Source organism: Phytophthora infestans, genomic scaffold (genome assembly GCF_000142945.1).
Source record: "Phytophthora infestans T30-4 supercont1.30 genomic scaffold, whole genome shotgun sequence".
NCBI classification, from domain to species: domain Eukaryota; phylum Oomycota; class Peronosporomycetes; order Peronosporales; family Peronosporaceae; genus Phytophthora; species Phytophthora infestans.
In genome coordinates, this window is record NW_003303729.1 from 1,077,133 (window position 1) to 1,099,220 (window position 22,088).

The window sequence follows — 22,088 nt, forward strand, 5'->3', positions numbered from 1 at the left end:
GAGTCTGCTACCGAGAGACGAGAAACCAGAGATATCGAAGAGAGCAACCGCTGCGAGAAACGAGCAGCTCTCGGGTCCCCGAGGTCGATCCGGGTTGTTGACGAACCGAGACACGACGATCTTGGGTACATGACGTAGCAGCACATTAAGTTCGCTCCCTGTCGAGTTCGGCATGGCTTCTCTAATAGTACTCGATTAGGAGCGTAAGATATCAAAAGCCAAGGCCAATTGAGCAAGATTACCGTCCCCCGGATGGCAACAACAAGGCTAAAATTATGCATCATAGAGAAGAAGAAACGCTTTCTACACATGGCTACATCTGGCTAGAACAAATGGCTACACACGTTTTAATAAACTGCGGCTACCGGTATTGTTGATTTGCGTGATGCCTCTCGTCGTTGTGTGCGGGATTCCCGCAACGGGCAAGACGACGGTGTGTACAGCGCTGGTCGACCATCTACAGCGTCATTTACCGGACCAAGAGGTCGTATGCATCTCGCCGGTCACTGTTAATGTCGACAAGACGAGGGGTTACGCTGGTAAAAAGCTTCTAAATGGGTGGAGTCCATTGCTTGACTTCGGTATCTGATCCCTAACTCTAATTGGCTGTAGACAGTCGAGCGGAGAAGAACACTCGGAGTGCGCTGAAAGCTGCAGTAGAGAAGGTGGTGAACACTAAGACGATCGTAGTACTGGACGCTCTCAACTACACGAAAGGAGAGCGCTACGAACTCTTCTGTAAGGCCAAAGCAGAGAGCACGACATACTGTGTGGTATGCTGTTTTAGAGTTCCAGTTAGAATTAAAGTTATTTTTTACATGCTAATTCCTATTACGCTGGCAGGTATACGTGGACACGCCAGTGGAAGTAGCGTTGCAGCGTAATGCAGCGAGAGCTGAAGCCTTTGACCCCAAGTTGCTTCAAGAACTCGCAGCTCGCTTTGAGGTTCCCGTGGCCAAGAATCGATGGGATAGTCCGTTATTTCGCCTAACTCCGGACGACTTTACTGCGGATGGAACTGGTATACCGCTCGACGCTATCACTGATGCTATTCAGTTCGGTAAAACCGTAAAAGCAGGTCTCGCTACGAAAGCTGCACCTGCAGCGGAGACGAGTTTCCTTCAAGCTTTGGATGAAGTAACTAATGCCATAGTGGAGGTTTTATTGACCCATCAACGCGACGCTGGAGTAGCGAACGGCCTACGAGTGCCTCCATACACTGTCCAAAACGAACTCCACCTCTCTCGTCCACTGTCTGTGGCTGAAGCTCGTCGTCATCGTCGTCAGTACATCAAGATCACACGCATAAAACCTTGCACAGTTGCTAATATTGGCGACCTTTTCGTTGAATATCTCAACCAGCAAGCGTAGACGCAACTGTAAACACTTCGTCTATGTAATGCAACTTCCTTGCAGTTATTCATCCCTCTCTAACGATGCATAGTCACTGCGTTCCACAAGTCGCGCAAGTCTCGCTAACTCACATGAAAGTGTACCCATAAACAGTAGTTGACATACAATGGCTACAGCCTCAAAAAAGGCTTCTTGGACAGCAGTGAACCCCAGTGGATTCGGCCACACACCGTTTGCGCAAAGGAAAAACAAGCCAACTACAAGTAAACATGCAAGTTAATAATGTATCCATATCATGAGAGTAACCCATAAACGTACACAAGAATGTTGACGCTAGTCCAGTGTTTAGCAGTAGACGACCGAGAGTGTACGCTGTAAAGACATCCAGGCTTCTCCAACGACGCAGTGAGAGCCAGAAGGAACGTCTACGGAGAATAACAAGAAGACTATCAGTCGAGAAAGATTTCTCTGCAGTCTCGTCTTCATGAAGGATTTTCTTTCTTGCAAGTTGCACTGCAATCATTGTACCCCATGCAGCCATGAAGAAGGCAATCGTAAAGTTGATATGTGCGTCGTGATAATTGCGCATATCCAAGACTGCAAGGCCAAAGAGCGAGATGGCTGCAGTAACCCCGGCGACGAGACAAGCGTAACCGGTTACGAATTGCTTCGAAGCGCTCTCTTCCTCGTCCGAACGTCGTTGCATCCGCAGTTGGAGGTACCAGAAGAAGAGAACGACTGAAGTGAAGATGAAGATGGCGGTGAGACACATGCCTCCAGTGAAGGCGAAAGCTTCCGGTCGGAACGTGGCAGCGTACGATAAAGTCGGGAAGTTCTCGGAGCATGTGAAGTGGTTCACACAAGCCAGAAACTCGGTGCCGAGTATGGTCAAAATGCCAGTGAAAGGCACGAGCCACGCAATGTAGCCAAGATTGTCGGTACGAGCCATGTCCCCGAAAGTGTCCAATACAGTCCCGGTTAGCGTGAAAGAAGGTTGAGTGGACTCTGGTGGACGGATAGCTTCGTCGTCGGATGAATATTGGGTCAGAATGTCCACTTGGTCTTGATCTGAAGACGAGGAGAGCGAGTCGGACTCCGAGTCGCTCTCTTCGTCACTGGGAGCACTGAGAGAAGACACTTCGGAGGATTGTGAAGAGAAAGACGCGTCGGAGGCGGAGTCGATGGAGCTCTCGTCGTCCGAGTCCGCCAGGTGGAGCAGATTGCGGTGCCACGTCAGGTCTTCAGAGCGGAACGTAACCCTCTCTACAGGGTTACGCTCTGTCAAGGAGATGGGTTGCACTGTTGCCATCACAAGAAGATGGCTACAATTGGTAGATGCAGGATGGTGACTATACGTCGAGGTGTTGGGAGCTCATATAGCAATATGAGCATGCACTATACATGTGAGAAGCCATAAATAGTTGGCGCAGCGTTTATAAGGTGTGCTGTTTCGTCGAAAAGGACTGTACCCCTATTGTAACCTGCATCGAACGCGAAACGACGCGAATGGGTACATGTATAGCGCACTTCAAGCAATGATCGTCCCCACCCGGTTCGGCCTCAAGTATGCGCCGATCCCGACACTAGCGCTCGAATATGAAGACGATCTGAAAGGTGTTGTGGATGCAACCGGCGAGAACTCCACGTCTTTGTATGTGTATCGAGATGGCAACGGAACTTCTCTTCCTGCCAGAAAGTTGCACGTTGTTGAGCTCCCGATGCTCACCAAAACATCCGAAACGGAGCAGATCACACGTCAATTGCAGCAAGACAACGGTCGGTTCTTAGCTCCCGGAGTTGTGAGTGAGACGCAACTGAAGCGGCTTCTAGACCGACTCGTACAGAATCTACCGGATCCGACACAAATGGGTACCGATGAGACTGAAAAGAGACAACCTTCTTTGACTATAACACGAGAGGATTGTAGTGTATTAAAAGAAGAAGGAAGTGAGTTAGAGGAAAGTACGATGGAGCCATCTGAATCGGTAGTGGAAGCGTCACAGTCGGACGAACACGAGACGTTGCCACCCCAAGCCAAAGTGGAGAAAGAACGTGAGGACGAGAATGCAGAAGACGAGATTGCAGGTATGGAGGGTTACGATGCTTCAAGTGACAGTGACGAGAGTCCTCCAATTGCGACTGAAAAGGAGAAAGAGGAGAGTGAGGATGAAGCTGAAGAAGACGCCAAGAAGAAGAGAGCGTTGCAAAGTGAGTCGGATATCAGTGAAGAAGAAGTGCAGTCGGAAGAATTAGAGTATTTCTCAGAAGATGGAAGTGACGAAGACTCGTTTTAAAACAACATTGTAACAATTACGAGGCTTCTCGTTGCAGTTGCTCGAATAGAGATTTAATCTGTCGCAAATTCTCTTTCTTTGCTTGCCGCTCACGATCAATCTGCGCCAGTAGAATCCTCATATCCCGGTCGTTCTGTGCTGTCTTCCTGCGTTCCTGGTCCAACGCACCACGCAGCTTCGTATTCTGCGTAGCTACACTCTCCAATTCCGCTGCCAGAGTCTCGTACTTACGCATCATTTCTCCTCGTTCAGCTGCCCAACCTTGCACTTGATGCTCACGTTCTTCTTCTGCACTGGCTCGAACACGCTCCACTTCTTCTCGTTGTTGTTCGACATGTTTCTGCATACGTTTGTGGAATAACTCGTCCTGATTCTCAAGAACACTTCGCATCCGTTGCATTTCTTGGTCCAAGAACTCAAGAGCGGATACTTTCTTCTCCAACTCCGCTTGAAGAGAAGTCAACAGCTCGTTCTTCTTCACTACATCCTTCTCCAACGCAACAACTTTCGTACTTAGCGTTTCATTCTTGACCTCTTCTTCCGCTGCCTTCTGGAGACTCTCGTCTAACGCAGCCTCCAAGTCTTCAATCTGCGTCTGGAGCTCAGCTATCTCGTCGCTAAATTGCACTTCAGCGTTCTGATTCTGGTCACGTAGCTCTCTTATCTGACGTAGCTGATCAGCGAGCATCACGTCTTTGACTTTAAGAGCCGCACGCAAGTCATCTTCCAGTTTCTGCCACGCTTCCTGCTGCTCTTGTAGCACTCGCATTTCTTCTCCAAGTCGCTCAATTTCCAGCCTTTTCTCGTCTCTTTCTGCCGTCAAGACAGCCACTTGAGCACTCTTCTTCTGCTCTTGTAGTAGCTCTTGTTCCAGTTCTTTACACTTGGCTTTTTGCTCTCGGATAGCTGCTTTAAATGTATCCATTCGTTTGGTATCTGCCACGAACAACTGCCTCTTATCGTCTGCTAAAATGGCTCCAAGTTTGTCGATCTCGGCTCTCGCAGCTGCTTCCCGTTGGAGACTCCCTTGATACGCCTCTCGAACGCGCTTGATCTCCTTAATACGCTCCTGATTTTTACGCTGTAACAACTGGAACTTGTGTGCTGACTGCTGGAATTCCTTACGGAACTCCATTTCGACCTGGATGATCGACGCTTGGAGCTGACGGTCGTACAGATCTTGCTGTTGCTGCTGGAATTTGTCTTGACGCTCGCTATCTTTGTCGTGTTGGAATCTTAACGTATCGATCTCGTCTTGACGAGCGACTAAACTCTTCTTTACCTGCTGAATGGCTTCATCTTTCTCGATACATTTGTTGTAGACCGTCTCCACGTTGGCTTTTAGTTCCGTCACTTGCTGTTCCAAGTGAACATTACGCTTGTCAGCTTGCTCCACGTGGTCTTTGTGGTACTTGACTTCGGTTGATAACTGCGTGACGATTGCTTCGTGTGTTTTACGAGCATGTTGCAGCTCTCCAGTGACTTCCACGACCTTGTTCTCGCTTTTCTCTAATGTAGCCATCTTCTCTTGTAAGCGCTGCTCCGCTTCACGGAGGCTTTGGGTCATTGCAGCGACGTCAACTTGCAGTGCTGTAACCTTCTTCTTTAAATCTGAGTTGTCAGCACTAAGACGCTCTATTTCCTGTTGATACGAGGCTTCCAGTGCGTCATCCTCAGACATAGTAGTGTTGGTAGCTTCGTCGACAAAATCCTTCTCTCTCTGCAGTAATCGACTCGACATTTCCAGCACGGTGGCTTCAGCTTTCATCGCTCGGGTCTCTGCAGCTTCGTACTTATCATGGAGATCAGTAATGTCCGCTCTCAGCTCTTTTTTCTTGATAAAATACTCGTTTTCTCTTGTGAGGAATACTTTCTCCTTCTTTAAAAACTCGGTTTCTTTATGTGCCATGACTTGTTCACGCTTGAAGATATCCTTCTCCAGATCCACACTGGTATTCGTACCGGTATCTTTCAGAACGAGCCGCTGTTGCTGTATAGGCTCAAGTGTAGAGACTAAAAGAGCAGACTTCAGTTCGGGAGACGACGTCTTGTGTTCGTCTCGTGTTGTATGATGCAAGTTGGTGGTGTCCACACTGGGAGGTGACACGCCGTACCGTCCACGGTTTAACTGGTTGTGCTGCGGTAATTCACCTCGACCAAGCCTTTGTCTGTCCTCCCGTGGGCTTTGACGATCGCTGCGTTTGCTTTCCACTATCCGACGCATGAGTGAACGATACTTTGGCATGTGTAGACTGCCCATCTCTTTCAAAAACTCGACTTCTTCTTCGTCCAGTAATGTCAATTTCGGTAACATCTACATGTTACAAACCACAAACACACATGAGCTAACGCAACACTGAGATCAATACAGCTGTATGGTTTTTGTACGTGGATAACAGCATGGTGATAGTCTTCAAGGTCACAGACTGGGTTAGCTTGGTCGCCATTTGCTGCTTGTAGGCGGAGGTGAGAGAGTCGCTACATATCAAAGAATTAATACGTATTGAAGCAGTTTAGCACGTGAGTTATACAGCTGATCACCTTATGACGCTGCAGCATAATCAGGTCGTTTAATTCTGCGACCTCGTTGCCTCGTAGGTCCAGATATTGCAGCTTAGGGAACTTAATGGGGCGTGTTAAGCCGTCTAAACCTTGCAAACTGCAAGTATTAGATGAGTATTAATGAATAAAATAGTACTAAGGGCCAAAAGTGGCAATGAACGTACCAGTTGTGAGCCATCGACAGCTCCTCCAGACGTGGCAGTTGGGGAAATCCTATTGTCGACGAAATACTGTCATCAAAAACGTTAGCTAGAGCTTGATGGCATACAGGAGAGAGCTAAGTACTGAGATACCTATTGGCTGACAAGTCTAGCACGCGGAGATGCGCTAGAGGTTGCAGTGCATGGAACGATATCTCCTCGATGTAGTTGCTCGACAGACAGAGTTCCACCAATCTACGAGTGACAAGCACTTGTGAGCTGTCGCTGGAATGGTCTGTCATATGTTATATATTACTTGTTGAAGGCCTCCAGTCCGTCCATTGACTGGATTGCGTTCCCGTGTAGATTCATCTGTTCCACGAGCTCATCGCGCTCGTCGTCATTGGACTGGTGGTGACAGCGTTAGAAGTATAAGATATGACAGATACTGAGTGAAGAACGTACGAGGTCGTCGATGAACTCGATACCGGCGTTGACGTGGCTGATTATAATGGGGCCGGCAGCAGGCTCTAGCGCATGCGGTGGCGGCGGCGGTGGTGATAACATGCCACTTGGTACGAAAAAAAAATGGCGGGACGTTTGGATTCAAATCTGATTCCACATTGATTAATTTTAAGGGGTCGTTAGGTAAGAAAAATACCGCTATCAAAAAGTGGGCTACCGGTACATGTACTTCGTTTATCAAAAAGATAAAATACTCATTTTAAGACATTTTTCTTGTTATATTTTGCACTGCGATATTAATAGTATTTAATACTATTATACAATTTCGCTGAATTTTTTTTTAACTACGATGACGTAGAGCCGACAAAGGAGCTTCGCGTGTGCGCTCCGACTTCCATAGAGCGGTAATGTAAGAAGGACTCAGCAGTACAATACATTGAAAGGGTATATAACTCTCGAAAGGTAACTAATCGCACTCGACCAACCTCTGTACCCTTTTTCCATCCAAACTTCGGAGTGGTTACCGCAACCTTAACTGTGAGACATGTAAGGTTGCTTTTGTAACTTATGGTTGCTTTAGACGAATTTAAAAATTTCCGCTCAAAATTACTGTTTCTATACTATCAGAAACTCGTAAGTTCGTTTCGTTTGTATAAGTACACAATTACAGTAAAAATCATTTTAAGTACGTTTCATTCATAGCCTCTCATTTCGAAAGCGCACGCAGAGTGGCGCAGCGGGAGAAGGACGGAGGAAGTTCACGACGGCTTCAGGGACTCTCCAGTCACCCACGAGAAACGCGACATCAGGCGTCATGTCCGGTACGCATTTTAATAACAAAAGAAAGAAGCTACCGTAAACTACGGGCCCAGTGCTACAGCTGTAAAAATGTCGTTTGTCCCAGTTAGTTTTTACGCGTAAATAGTTCAACAGCTTGGCCTCCACTCACCAGAATTTCCCGCCAAAACGTAATCCATCTATTCGCGATTTTGGCACAACATGCCAAGGCGACCCAAGAACCGTAACTCGGTTAAGCTTAAGGCAAGCATTTAAGATAACTACTGGCGTATAAAGCGCTAGCTGTTACTGTCTGGTTTAGGCCCTCAAGCTGCTTGACAGCGCGAGCCTTGCTTCATCCGTTGCGGCGAAGGTCCGAGTTCATCGGTCTACAATCTATCGCTGGAAGAAGAAGCAAGTGCTGTTGACAAATGCTAAAGCACCCAGTAAGTGTTATGCTGACACTGCTGCCCACTCGCACACCTACGTGCGCCACCCCGAGCTGGAGAAAAGGTATGCACATTGACTACATGAACTATGATTGTTATACTAATTTATTGTGATGTAGGCTTGTGGATTGGATCCGTGATATGCGTAAAAATCGCTACCTGTGCGTGACTACAGAGTGTTTGCTATTAATGCACTCGAAGTTCGACTCTCAGCTGTTTGAGTCGCGCTCTAGAGCGGCAAGTTTGATGTACATTCGACGTTTCCTCAAGCGTAATCGCTTGACGATTCGTCGTATTACTCACAAGGGTCGTACTAAGCGTTCTGATATGGAAGTAGGCTCTGCTTATCTATTGGTGGTGTACTTCTCCACATTTTCGTATGGATCCGAAACTAACTTCACTTACTTTTGTATTAAGGTTGTAGCATCACTGTTTGCGGTCTCTATTCAACGCACAATAGAAGAGGATGGTATTTTATCGTGCCAAACGGGTTCTGAAAAGTACTCATCAGTGTACAACATGGAAATAAACGGCGATAAACATCGATATGAGCGGTCGTACTACAATTGATTTTGTAGGAGCAGAAACAGTGGATGTTATGCAAGGTACGTGGCAGTAAACTTTTTCTCAGGCACGTATTAATTTTGACTTACTATATTTTCTAAACTACCATTCCCAGGGAGTTCTGTAAATGGATTTAGAGCGTCCGTCTTTTTGGCTGCGTCAGCGACCGGAAACAAGTTACCACCTCTAATTGTTTACGCTGGAGTCCCTGGTGGACCCGTGTCTCAGGAGGTTTCTAACCCCTCTTTTGGTGCCGCTGCAGTTGAGCACACGGTGCAAAAGAAAGCTTTCTGCAACGAGGCGGTGATGCTGGACTGGATTGAACGCGTAAGTAAGTATAATATGAATCTTTTGCAATTTATCTAACCCTCTGTCTACGTTTTGCAGATTTGGAAACCTTCCGTGTATGGATGTCGTTTGCTTATTCTTGACAGCTTAAAAACGCACAAGATGGCTTCAGTTCGGAATGTGTCGGACAAGCAGAAAGTATTGACAGTAGCGAGGGCGACCGTGATGGATACAAGCCACGAAAACGGAGTAGCAATCATCTTGCTGAGCTTGCGTCTATGTCGGAGCAGGGCCAGACGATTGAAAACGTCGTTGCTCCCTTTCCAAAAGCGACAATCAAGACATGGGGTGAATTCGATACTTTACTAGCGTCCTACACAAAGGCAAACAATCTGCACTTTCGAGTTCGCAGGTCCGAGTCGGCTGAAACGTACAGCCGGTATGTATTATTTTTATTTACGCTATGTAATTTATCTAATGGTCGCCTAACCTTTAATTTGTAGGAGTCACACAGACGAGATACCTTAACTTTTCCGCTGGCACCATAGGGTTTTTCGGTGCACTCATGGCGTTTCTCAGCATTCACGATCTACTGGGCAGCGCACACTCAAACCACGGTTCTGTGGGTGCTTGGCGCGCTTCACACCCACCGTGATGCTTATGGATGACAGAACATTTCAAATTGTCATAAGAAATGAGGTGAGTTGCTCTATATAATTTCGTTTTATACTATACTACTCGTGTTGAAGCTGCTTTGTATTTGACAAGTAAACCGATTCCAATTGACGAGCAAGACCTTGAGGATGTGAAGACCCTTGCGAACGCCCGAACGTCTTCCAAGCAAATTTCGAATATCCTGAACGACCGTATTGGTAAGAATCCATAATTTTTAAGGTCTATTTCCTGGCATATATCAATTAGAATTATTTTTCCGCATATAGGATGTAGAATCACCCCTCAGCAAACTCGCAACCTCTTGCGCAATATAATTGGGCGGGATTCAGCGGAGGATCGTTTGAAAAACATGCTTCGCGCGTTGAACCAGCTAGACGGAAGTGACGTACTTGTCATCCAAGACCATATGGAAGTCTTGAGGTCACTACTGCTACTGGTAGGGGGTTTCCAGTGTTTGACTTCATCTGTCTGAATGAACAGGCCGTGACCATTTCAACGATCCTAAAATATTTTAAGGATAAAAATCCAGGGTGGAGGGGTATCACATCAGTTGTAATCGACAAGGATTTTGTGGAATGGCGTGTACTCAAAGATACATTTCCAGACGCAAAATTTTTGCTGTGCCAGTTTCACGCAATAACATATTGGAAGAAGGTGATGCGGAGATCTAGTTTTCGGTTGACGGTATCTCAACGAGATAACCTCATCATGCCGATGTGTAGACTGTTGCATAGGTACGCCACATACTGCTTTTTATATATAACAATCTAACTTACTTGTATGCTCATAGCAATACGGAGACTGATTACGACTCGCGATACGAAGCGTTGAAGCGGTACTGTGACGACAACAAAGGCATAACCATTTTCGCCTATTTCGAGAAGAACTGGCACTCGTGTCAGGATATGTGGTCCAGCTTTTCTCGTGGCAATTTTTTTACAGCCGGCAATACTACTACAAACCGTGTGGAATCGAATTGGAATCAAGTAAAAATGCTTCTGGGACACAAAACGCGGATCGACAAGACAATCGCGGGACTTCTTCAGCATCAAGTCACTGTGGCGCATCAAATCATCCGTACTGTTGGGCAGCATTGCTCGTCCACACGCTTGCCGAAAACTGTCACCCCCTTTTTGAGAGGTGTTGCTACAAGACTTTCTTCTGGTATGTTACTGAAAGTGACAAGAGAGTGGGAGCGTTTCGCGACTCTCATGGCCAACGCCAAATGCGAACGAATTACGTCTAGTGTTTCGCGATGGAAAGTTCACTGCTACAACGAATAACACAACTGTGACAGCGTAAAATGGACGTGCTCATGCCTATTTTACTCGAGTCATAATCTGCCTTGCCGGCATCTGATGCGGTTGGTCTCTACAGAGCATGAACTGGAGGCACTTCCCGCCGCTGCAGTTAAAGATCGATGGAGTATGACGTCTGCGCTGGATATACAAGAGGGGTTAGCCTCCGCGGCAGCCTTGCTGGAGCCAATTGTGCAGATGTCCAAGCTAAAGTCGCCGAAAGGGTCGCCGGAAGGGTTGCCGGAAGGGTTGTCGGAAAGGTTGCCCTATCATCACCAGAAGGGTGGTTCTTCTCCAGTCAAACAGGTGGTGTGCGTTCGACTTCGCCGCAATGAACGCGCAAAACATACTTACGCTAAGGCTATGATGGAACCTCTCCTCGAGCATTTGTCGAACATGTCAAGTTCCGAGTTTTACCAAAAGCTAAGTGCGTGGAAAGACACAATCGACGAGGGACTGAAAGGCGGGACGACTAAGGTGAACACTGCCCATGACACTGAACACGCTACTGACTGGGAGAATGAGAGTGACGTATTCAGTGGGATCGATCCTACCGAAGCTATTGAGGCAATCGACATAATGAAGATGTTTGAAAGTGAAACTGAAGATCTCTCTGATAACAGGCACATTCCGGAGAATCACGAAAGACGAGACGATACTGTACGTTCGGCTGAGGCAAGCGGTACTGTAGCGACCCGTGCTCCCGCACTGAATCCTAAGACAAAAGTGCAAGAACGACAAGTGGACATTATCAGTGTGCCTAAACCAGTGCGACGAGGCAAAGGGGGAACTCAATTGAAACAGTTGAAGCTTGCTCGAGGGGCCGATCGACTAGCAGTTCATACCTACCCGAGTCACTTAACAGTTTCACTTAAAGAACTGGTGGCGTGGGCTAGGTATACTTTATATCTAAAGGAAGTTCTAGTGATGATGGAAAATACCCCGTCCAGCTGGAGAAGCCGTACCTGCGGTCTCGAACTATGGAGTGTCGCCGGGAAGTCGTGCGCCCATCTGATGTCGTGCACAATTTTGTGATCCCTTCGGATCTTGCTCGGTCAATGCAAGCCGTGACGGTAACAACAGCGAAAAATGGTAACGCCCCTGACAAACTGGACAAGGAGCAGAAGAAGCAAGGATTTGTCAACGATGTCGCTGTCACTATTGATCCAAAGATCTGGAAATTCAGCGGGTGAGTCCACACCGACGTCACGGTTGCTTTATAGGGTTGCTGTAACCCGTAAGGCTGCTGAATGGTCGCTGTATCAAATATGAGTCGGCACCAAGTTCTAGCCAATGAGGCTATTTCAAAGCTTACATCAAGTAGATTGCGGACTCAATTTGTGACAAGGTCCAGTTCAGTTTTTGTTGGCTTCTAAAACATTGTGGGAAATATCTGTCGAGGCTGGTTGAACGACAGTGCACTTGATTTTTGTCTGGAAGCTATTGTCGAATCAAACGGACAGTCACTATTGCTGTCGACCCTAGTGGTGGATTTTGGTTGTACCAAAATACCCAAGACATTTATCCAAGATACAAGGTTCATTGTCCATCCAGTGAATTTAAATGCGAGTCACTGGGGTCTGATTATGGTCCGAATCGACCATGACGATGCAGACAACAGAACACGTGTACGACCAATGATGTATGAGCCTCTTATCGACAAAGAATATCGTGGTGAAGTTGTTGAGGTATGGCAAGGAACTACGATGAATGACGAGCGGAAAATGGCCTTGTCGACTTTGTGGGGCGGTGGCATGCCTACTCTGCATTGGGATATAAACTAACGATAGAACCGGAATTGTGGATTGAAACACCACAACAGCCTGACCACGTAAGCTGCGGAGTACTAGTTGTTGCCCAAGCGTATAGTTACCTAACGGGGAGTATGCAGCTTCAGCAGAACCAAGTATCCAAAGAAGACGTCAGTATAATGCGCCTAAAAATGTTGTGGATGATGATACGTCATTCCCACGAACGCTCGTCATCCGAGTACGAACTCAATAGGGCGAACCATGTCCAGCAGCAGTTATAGGATCAACTCGGATAAAGTAGGCCAAGCTGATAACACTTCAACACGATTTTGGCCTTGATATCTTCTTATCATTATTCAGCTTGTTCATTACAAGCTCCAGCAGCACTCTTGATACCTACTTATCATTACTCAGCTTGTTCACCAGGAGATCCAGCAACATTCCAAACGATAGCGTCTCCATGCGAGATAGGGTCACGTTTTCATCTGTAACAGTCTCAGATAATTCGTACCGGTGCTCCTCCCTCTCTTCGATAAGGGCTTGGAACTCTAGTTGAGCCTTCATGATCATCTCCAGACCCGTGCTGATTTGCTCCAACTTCTCCTTCAATGCCGTAAGCTCCTCAAGACGTGCGCTTACCAACTGCCGCGCCAGTGCTGCCTCCTTCATAGCAATTATGCGCTAGATGTCAGAAAGAAATGGAGCTCATGCGAACTTAGCTCATATATAAGTGCGTGGAAAGACACAATCGACGAGGGACTGAAAGGCGGGACGACTAAGGTGAGCACTGCCCATGACACTGAGCACGCTACTGACTGGGAGAATGAGAGTGACGTATTCAGTGGGATCGATCCTACCGAAGCTATTGAGGCAATCGACATAATGAAGATGTTTGAAAGTGAAACTGAAGATCTCTCTGATAACAAGCACATTCCGGAGAATCACGAAAGACGAGACGATACTGTACGTTCGGCTGAGGCAAGCGGTACTGTAGCGACCCGTGCTCCCGCACTGAATCCTAAGACAAAAGTGCAAGAACGACAAGTGGACATTATCAGTGTGCCTAAACCAGTGCGACGAGGCAAAGGGGGAACTCAATTGAAACAGTTGAAGCTTGCTCGAGGGGCCGATCGACTAGCAGTTCATACCTACCCGAGTCACTTAACAGTTTCACTTAAAGAACTGGTGGCGTGGGCTAGGTATACTTTATATCTAAAGGAAGCTCTAGTGATGATGGAAAAATACCCCGTCCAGCTGGAGAAGCCGTACCTGCGGTCTCGAACTATGGAGTGTCGCCGGGAAGTCGTGCGCCCATCTGATGTCGTGCACAATTTTGTGATCCCTTCGGATCTTGCTCGGTCAATGCAAGCCGTGACGGTAACAACAGCGAAAAATGGTAACGCCCCTGACAAACTGGACAAGGAGCAGAAGAAGCAAGGATTTGTCAACGATGTCGCTGTCACTATTGATCCAAAGATCTGGAAATTCAGCGGGTGAGTCCACACCGACGTCACGGTTGCTTTATAGGGTTGCTGTAACCCGTAAGGTTGCTGAATGGTCGCTGTATCAAATATGAGTCGGCACCAAGTTCTAGCCAATGAGGCTATTTCAAAGCTTACATCAAGTAGATTGCGGACTCAATTTGTGACAAGGTCCAGCTCAGTTTTTGTTGGCTTCGAAAACATTGTGGGAAATCTCTGTCGAGGCTGGTTGAACGACAGTGCACTTGATTTTTGTCTGGAAGCTATTGTCGAATCAAACGGACAGTCACTATTGCTGTCGACCCTAGTGGTGGATTTTGGTTGTACCAAAATACCCAAGACATTTATCCAAGATACAAGGTTCATTGTCCATCCAGTGAATTTAAATGCGAGTCACTGGGGTCTGATTATGGTCCGAATCGACCATGACGATGCAGACAACAGAACACGTGTACGACCAATGATGTATGAGCCTCTTATCGACAAAGAATATCGTGGTGAAGTTGTTGAGGTATGGCAAGGAACTACGATGAATGACGAGCGGAAAATGGCCTTGTCGACTTTGTGGGGCGGTGGCATGCCTACTCTGCATTGGGATATAAACTAACGATAGAACCGGAATTGTGGATTGAAACACCACAACAGCCTGACCACGTAAGCTGCGGAGTACTAGTTGTTGCCCAAGCGTATAGCTACCTAACGGGGAGTATGCAGCTTCAGCAGAACCAAGTATCCAAAGAAGACGTCAGTATAATGCGCCTAAAAATGTTGTGGATGATGATACGTCATTCCCACGAACGCTCGTCATCCGAGTACGAACTCAATAGGGCGAACCATGTCCAGCAGCAGTTATAGGATCAACTCGGATAAAGTAGGCCAAGCTGATAACACTTCAACACGATTTTGGCCTTGATATCTTCTTATCATTATTCAGCTTGTTCATTACAAGCTCCAGCAGCACTCTTGATACCTACTTATCATTACTCAGCTTGTTCACCAGGAGCTCCAGCAACATTCCAAATGATAGCGTCTCCATGCGAGATAGGGTCACGTTTTCATCTTTAACAGTCTCAGATAATTCGTACCGGTGCTCCTCCCTCTCTTCGATAAGGGCTTGGACCTCTAGTTGAGCCTTCATGATCATCTCCAGACCCGTGCTGATTTGCTCCAACTTCTCCTTCAATGCCGCAAGCTCCTCAAGACGTGCGCTTACCAACTGCCGCGCCAGTGCTGCCTCCTTCATAGCAATTATGCGCTAGATGTCAGAAAGAAATGGAGCTCATGCGAACTTAGCTCATATATCTAAATTTAGACAATTGAACGGATAGTTGTCATTTTGTGGTCCACAGGTAACTGACGACATGTAGTTTATAATAAATTTCGTTTTGCTAGCCAGGTTGCTGGAAGTGTTGCTTTAGTGACAAGGTTGCTATATATTTCGTCGTCAGATTGTAAATGGGGAAACTTATGGTTGCGGTAACGCCATTCTCCAAACTTACTTGTCCAGTAACCTTCGATATTTCAAATTCTCTCAATTTCTCTGTCTTAACGACGAAGACGATTTCCAAAGTGCTGATGTCAAAACTTTCCTCCGACTTCAAAAACATCTCCAGCAAATAGACTTATCCAAGTCAATGCGAAATGTGCGCGTGTGGGCACTAGCTACTCACGAACTTACTATCTTGCACATCATGAAAGCGTCGTATCCACCTTGTTTCAGTTTTCTGGCTTAATCCAAATGGGGTAATCGGCATATAATATATGCATAAAGCATATAGCATTTTATGCTTATCAGACACCACAACAGGAGTTCAGAACTACGAAATGAACCAGATGAAGAAAATATTATTGGCCAGAACTCCTTCAATTTTGGTAATTTGAGTGTCAGCTTTCACTTAAGACCAATCAAATCCCTTCACGACAAATAGTGGCAAACCCCGAGACAAAAGGGAACAAGTAGAATCGGGATTATTCCTATAAAAAAGCTAATAGTACATGCACTGGTAAACCGGTGCTCGCGGAGTGTACCGGACGGTGAAAAATCATGCAACTTTTATTTCTGCTCGCTAATTGTTGGTTCTATTCTTGATTTTTGAGGTGTTAATAACAGTTAATGGAAATGGGTCGTGGACGATCTTTTAATAGCAATACCCTAATAAGGACGCTACAAACCGGCTTTCACAGCGAGCAATTTACCCATTTGTGAATCTTCTGGATTCACAGTGAAATTATTTCACTGGCATCGAAAGATAATGTCCACTTCAGAATTGAAGTGGTGGGCTGCATGGATGAGCTTTGACATTTTATTGAAGGTCGTATTTTGACTTGCTTTCACTAAAGAGAATCTGATTCTCGCGACATGATCATCGGCGCCCCACCATGTGTGACACTTACACGGTATGCGGTGCTGGAACTTCCAGAAGAGCAGGTTGTGTAACAATGCTTACGTTCTACTGAACATAGATTTTGCTTGATGGCGAACGTACCATATCAATTTAAAACAACATGATCCAACTTGCTTGTTGTCTTACTTGAATTTTTTTTAATCCATTTGCTGCAACTATTAGCTAAAAAGTAATTAGAAACGCTTGTAAAGAGAGCACTAAAACATCCCATTTGTCATGAGGAACGGCGGATGAAACCGTGTTCGGTACAGTCAGCTCCTTGCTTTATTGTTGTTCGCTTGCAGACCTACGAAAAGTGGCTATCTTTTTTTCAGACAGCAATGGTCGACGTCGCCTGAAAACTTTTAAGCAGCATCCATAATGGGTTTTCAGGGTTATGTAGTATCATCGGCACAGCATTATTATTAATTCAAAATGCTTTCAGCCGTTTTGAAAGGTATCCATTTATATTCAGAAGAGATAGCCGAGACTCTGAGTCCCACAAAAAAGACACGAACCTTCACTTGATCTTTGTATCGAGGCTGCTCCGTCTTCCGAGTTTCTTCAACAGCAGCCGAAGTTCATTCATCGTTTCGTCGGAACCACGCACCACACGCCAGCGCCGCAAGCGTCGAAAGCCGCGAGCACACAACACCAGGATAGACCTCCCAGCATCCCCATCTCTCCACAACCCACTTGGGCATCGTAGTCGCCGATCGCAGTCATCTTCCACCACAGAAGAGAAACCCATTTCACTCCATTCTCTGACGTAACACGATGCGCCTTATCCGCGAAGCTCGACGCCTTGAATGCGATAACCAGCGCCGTGAGTCGCGTCGTCCGAACCTCAAGAGATGGCTCGATCTCAGTCACGACGACGAGGATCAGTGTCCCGAGGACCAAAAGCAACAGAGCGAGAGGAACCACGCGCCCTTCAGTCTCTCTGTTACTCGTCGCGCTGCTCCTGTCTCTCCTTTAGCCCCCAGTCTTAAGAAGTCTCAATCAGCACTCGCAGTAAAGTGGAGCTCATACATTGAGGCCATTGGTCTCAAGGACAACAGCGGCAAACTCCGTCGCGTCCGATTCGTGGAAAAAGACGCCGAGGAGCTCGAGCGCCCAGTATACACTGCCGAAGAGAAGGCCAATTACCACTACTCGGCTGAGGAACTCGGCGAGATGGAGGTCCTTGCCAAACAGCTCGTACACCGCGAGTCTCGCTTCGCCGGTCAGCCTGAGGACACCGTCTTGGAGCAAGGTTTCCTCAGCTTGCCTGTGAACGCGCCATTTTTCCAGAGCAGACGGTACTACTGCCTCTTGCGTGGCCACCGACTCGAAATGTTCAGCTCAGCCACACACGCAGCGAAGAATACAGGCATGAAGACGCAGCTTACTGTGCTTCGAGTTCAGGACTGTCAGACTTTATCCATGCAGAAGAAGTTCGCGCTGTTTGGCGCCTCGTTGCCGTCGCAGATTGGACTCATGTTTTACGTCATTAAAGCCAATGGCGAGCGTGTCATCTTCACGGCAGACACCAGAAGTTCTAAGCGCAATTGGGTGCACTCTCTCACTCGACTCATGTATGTGGGGGAGGGAGAATGCCACACTAACACAACTTCAATCCGGTCTCGCGCGAGCTCGGCTCCGACGACGCCTTGTATGCTGCCTTCAGTACCTGAAGCTGAGCCCGAGGAGGAAATGCATGGCGAGATGGCCAAATGTGAACCCATCGAGTTTGACAGGAGAAATAGCTACACTGCCGTCTGCCGATAATGCAGTGGCTGTCGACCTTACGCCAGGTATCATGATCCGAAAAACATAAATTAGTGCTAGCTACTGTGACCTACACGTAGTCGTTGGGGGCAAAACAAATAAAAAGTGAAACAATTATATAAGTAGTAATTCATCTAGTCAAGTCACTGGCAGCTCGATATCATGTCCAGCTTGTCTTCATCATTTCTTCGAAAGTGGCTTCCACCACCAACGAAACGCTGAACGACCGCCAATCCATTAAATATCAATTTAAACATTCCTTCTGAAGTGCAGTTAGACCCGTCGTCCTCCTGCTCGATCTCAAGCTCTTCAAGCCATACAAAAGGAGACTGTCGTCATGCACAGGCGGCGTCACAGCACTAAGAACGCCCAGACGAACCGCTTTAGCCTACTGCTGCTCGAGGACGGCGAGTTCTTCCTCGATGTGCGTGGCTTCACTAGTATTATTCTGTTTTCTTTGTATTAAATTTGAGATGCCATTATTAAGACAACATTCTTGCCAACAGGATCACAGTGCGTGTCGATTTTTGGAGCCTAATGCTTTCACGCACCGCAGAGTATTCGGCAGAATCAAAGTCTGCACGCGTGGATTGTTCTTCGTGCCGCATGATCTCCTACTTCCAATTCTTCGCTTCCCTTTTCGCAGTATGGTGTTCGAACCTGTGACGGAGTGTTTCCTGCAACCTTCATCAATCCCAGAAGTGCCTGGTACTGGAACCGAAGAGACCGCATTATTAAATTTGACGTTCCAGATGAAACAAGTGATTGAAATGCGAGAACGAGGTATCGATCACCCATACATCTACAAAGACACAACAGACGGAATGGAAATCACTAACACTAATAGCGATATCCGAAGCAACAGCAGCAGCAGCTTGAACGGGGAAGTGCCGGCCAAGTACATTTTCACTCTGCAACATGTGACGTACGAGGCTTTTCTTGCGAGTATCCACGTCATCTTCGAAGTGTCCAACTTGCCACGTCGAATGATAACCAAGACAGAAGAAGAAACCTTGTTAGCTCCCGTCCTAGCTCCAAGGATGACGGACAAGTTCGATCCGAGCTTGTTAATCGACTTCCGAGAACGATTACTCATGGAAACGGGGTGTGTGGCTAGTCGCATCGAGCCGCTACTCAAGTTCCCTGGTTGTCTTATGCTGACAACGTTGCGGCTGTATTTCCAGCCATCTTTGCTTAATAACGTGCTGGACCCGGTACTGAACTGGGAGTATACCAACATTGATCAGGTATACAAGCGGCGCTATCTGCTGCGACAGATCGGACTGGAAATTTACTTACGAAACGGCGACAGCTTCTTCTTCTCGTTTCGCTCTCGACCCGAACGTGACGACTTCTACGCTCTCATGGTGGGTCAGCCAGAGCTACAGCGCTGTCGTCGGAAAGATCTGCAGAATATGATGCGCAAGTGGCAACGTCGTGAGCTCTCAAATTTTGAGTATTTGAGATTCCTGAACAATGCCTCGGGTCGGACTCGCAATGATCTGACGCAGTATCCGATTTTCCCGTGGATTCTCTGTGATTATACGGGCTCGGAACTCGATCTGAACGATCCGAAAGTGTATCGAGATCTCTCAAAGCCTATCGGGGCGCTTAATGAAGAACGTCTTGAGTATTTTAAAGCAAGATTCGACGTGATGCCTCGTGGTGATGAAGCGGAAGGAATGCCACCGCCGTTTCTGTATGGCACGCATTACTCGACTCCCGGTTACGTGCTGTATTTCCTGGTTCGGAAAGCTCCGGAATGTATGTTGTGTCTGCAAAGTGGGAAATTTGATGCTCCGGATCGACTGTTCCGAAGTATCAAGAGGACTTGGGACGGCTGTGTGTCCAATCATACCGATGTTAAGGAACTTATTCCCGAGTTCTTTGATTGCGCACTTCCAGCCGACGAATGGCTGAGGAATCAGAAGCATCTCGACTTGGGAACGACGCAGAGTTTTGACCGTGTTGATGACGTGGAGCTCCCGCCTTGGGCTCATGGAAATGCAATCGAGTTCGTTCGGAAGAATCGCGCTGCACTTGAGAATGACTACGTGTCCGAGAACTTACATCACTGGATTGACTTGATCTTCGGCTACAAGCAACAAGGCGAAGAAGCTGTGAAGGCCAATAACTGTACGTGTTTTGTAAGTCTTTTTTTTTGCGATGATTTAGTTCTAATTCTTGTAACATCTTGTGTATTTTTTTCTAGTATTTTACTATTTATCTTACGAGGGATCAGTCGATTTAGAAACTATCGATGATCCGGTGGAGAAATCGTCGCTGGAAGCACAGATCCAAGAGTTTGGCCAGACGCCGAAGCTTTTATTCTCTACGCCCCATCCGTCACGCAATGAGGGCGAAGGGAAGATTGAAGTGGCATCTCCGGACTTACTCTTATCACCTCGCGTTGTGGTTCCTCGTATCCGCAGAGTCTCGATTCCTCTTACTAATGCGTCGGATTTCCGTCCTCATCATCGGAAAGAATTCACTTTCAGTGCATTCGAGGACTACACCGAGTCAGAAGATGAAGTTGAGGAGGATACACCGAGTTATCGCCGGAAAAGTCGACATCAGTACAGTCTAATATGCTGTCAGAGCTCGTGGAATCGTCTTCCGAAGGCAATTGCAGGACTGTCGACGCATTTGTGGGGTAGTATAAGTTCTGGGAAACCACTTAAGAATTGGAGATGGACGTCCAGACTGAGAACCAAGTACAGTTTATCAAGTTCGTACAGCTGGAAGCAGATGTCCAAGTGTCAGCTGCACAAAGGGGAAGTCACCAGTACAATTCTCTCGAAAGACAATTCGTTTCTATTGACGACAAGTAAAGACAAAACGCTCAAGCTGTCATCGACTCAAGACGTGGCTCACTATCGTGATGTTTCTGGGAAATTCGCCTTGTCATGTTGTGATATTTCTCCAGACGAGAGCGTCGTTCTCGTTGGGTCATGGGACAACAGTGTGTACATGTACTCGACCTCCACTGGACAAGTATTAGACAAAGTATTCGCGCACTCGGATGGGATCTCAGCTATCCGTGTCCTTCAAGACCGATTCGTCACGAGTTCGTGGGATTCGAGTATTAAATTCTGGCGCTACACGTCACGATTCATCGTCGCTACACCTATCCGAACGTTCCTTGACTGTGAAGAGTCCGTACTGTGCTTAGATGTCAGTCGCGACGGTCGCTGTTGTGCTGCCGGAACTCGGAAGGGAGTGGTATATCTATTCAACTTAAGTAAAGCAGTACTCTATAGCAAAACGCAAGCCTCTTTGCATGGCGGCGGCATCTCGTCCATTGCGTTCGCTCAAGACAACAACTCGTACGTCTGTGCGACAGTGCAGAGCGAGCTTCTGCACTTCAGTATTAAAGGTGAGAGACTCTGGAGTATGGACATCCGTACAGCAGGTCAAGTGCGATGCTTCGATAGTGACGGCAAGTATGCGGTGGGAGGCACCACAGCGGGCAAGATCCTCTTCTGGAAGCTGCAAGAACAAGCAGGTACCGAGCTCGTCTATGAGATTCCTCAAGCTCACGGCGCGAGTATCAGCTCTCTTGCTGTCGGTATCTCTGGCTCAATTATCGTGTCTGGAGCTGTCGACGGCTCTGTTCATGTCTGGAAGCTCCAGAAGAAGATTCCTCTGCCTCGTCCCAGAAGTTCTCAAGCTTTAGCCAGACTACCAGTGGTGAATTATGGCTCCATCCAGACATCCAGTACTACTCCAACGTTCAGCAAGAAGAAAACACCCAAAGGCTACGTCCCCAACGCAACCGCACAACTTGCAGAAGCTGAGTGTTGGCTAGAGTTTTAATTTCATAGAGAAATGTCCTCT

General features: G+C 47.1%; 7 protein-coding genes across 7 annotated transcripts; 5 read left to right on the plus strand and 2 right to left on the minus strand.

The window, feature by feature from the left end:
* Positions 1-385: 385 nt before the first annotated feature.
* Positions 386-1,418, plus strand: PITG_13898 (uncharacterized protein; the record flags this gene model as incomplete). The annotated part of the gene is made up of 3 exons (XM_002899519.1): positions 386-539; positions 613-773; positions 844-1,418. 3 exons carry the CDS (start codon positions 386-388, stop codon positions 1,369-1,371), a joined length of 843 nt encoding a protein of 280 aa, XP_002899565.1.
* On the minus strand, positions 1,417-2,302 carry PITG_13899 (uncharacterized protein; the record flags this gene model as incomplete). The annotated part of the gene is made up of 2 exons (XM_002899520.1): positions 1,417-1,610; positions 1,672-2,302. 2 exons carry the CDS (start codon positions 2,300-2,302, stop codon positions 1,417-1,419), a joined length of 825 nt encoding a protein of 274 aa, XP_002899566.1.
* A 586-nt stretch (positions 2,303-2,888) lies between these two features.
* On the plus strand, positions 2,889-3,647 carry PITG_13900 (uncharacterized protein; the record flags this gene model as incomplete). Its single annotated transcript, XM_002899521.1, has 2 exons — positions 2,889-3,222; positions 3,508-3,647. The coding sequence occupies 2 exons, from the start codon at positions 2,889-2,891 to the stop codon at positions 3,645-3,647; spliced, it is 474 nt and encodes a 157-aa protein (XP_002899567.1).
* On the minus strand, positions 3,636-6,916 carry PITG_13901 (uncharacterized protein; the record flags this gene model as incomplete). The annotated part of the gene is made up of 4 exons (XM_002899522.1): positions 3,636-5,961; positions 6,374-6,422; positions 6,666-6,757; positions 6,815-6,916. 4 exons carry the CDS (start codon positions 6,914-6,916, stop codon positions 3,664-3,666), a joined length of 2,541 nt encoding a protein of 846 aa, XP_002899568.1.
* Positions 6,917-8,638: 1,722 nt separating this feature from the next.
* On the plus strand, positions 8,639-9,547 carry PITG_13902 (uncharacterized protein; the record flags this gene model as incomplete). The annotated part of the gene is made up of 3 exons (XM_002899523.1): positions 8,639-8,645; positions 8,867-8,935; positions 9,396-9,547. The coding sequence occupies 3 exons, from the start codon at positions 8,639-8,641 to the stop codon at positions 9,545-9,547; spliced, it is 228 nt and encodes a 75-aa protein (XP_002899569.1).
* A 7,711-nt stretch (positions 9,548-17,258) lies between these two features.
* Positions 17,259-18,229, plus strand: PITG_13903 (uncharacterized protein; the record flags this gene model as incomplete). Its single annotated transcript, XM_002899524.1, has 2 exons — positions 17,259-18,149; positions 18,221-18,229. 2 exons carry the CDS (start codon positions 17,259-17,261, stop codon positions 18,227-18,229), a joined length of 900 nt encoding a protein of 299 aa, XP_002899570.1.
* Positions 18,230-18,588: 359 nt separating this feature from the next.
* PITG_13904 (uncharacterized protein) lies at positions 18,589-22,067 on the plus strand (the record flags this gene model as incomplete). Its single annotated transcript, XM_002899525.1, has 4 exons — positions 18,589-18,675; positions 18,758-18,913; positions 19,004-20,387; positions 20,464-22,067. The coding sequence occupies 4 exons, from the start codon at positions 18,589-18,591 to the stop codon at positions 22,065-22,067; spliced, it is 3,231 nt and encodes a 1,076-aa protein (XP_002899571.1).
* Between the last annotated feature and the right edge of the window lie 21 nt (positions 22,068-22,088).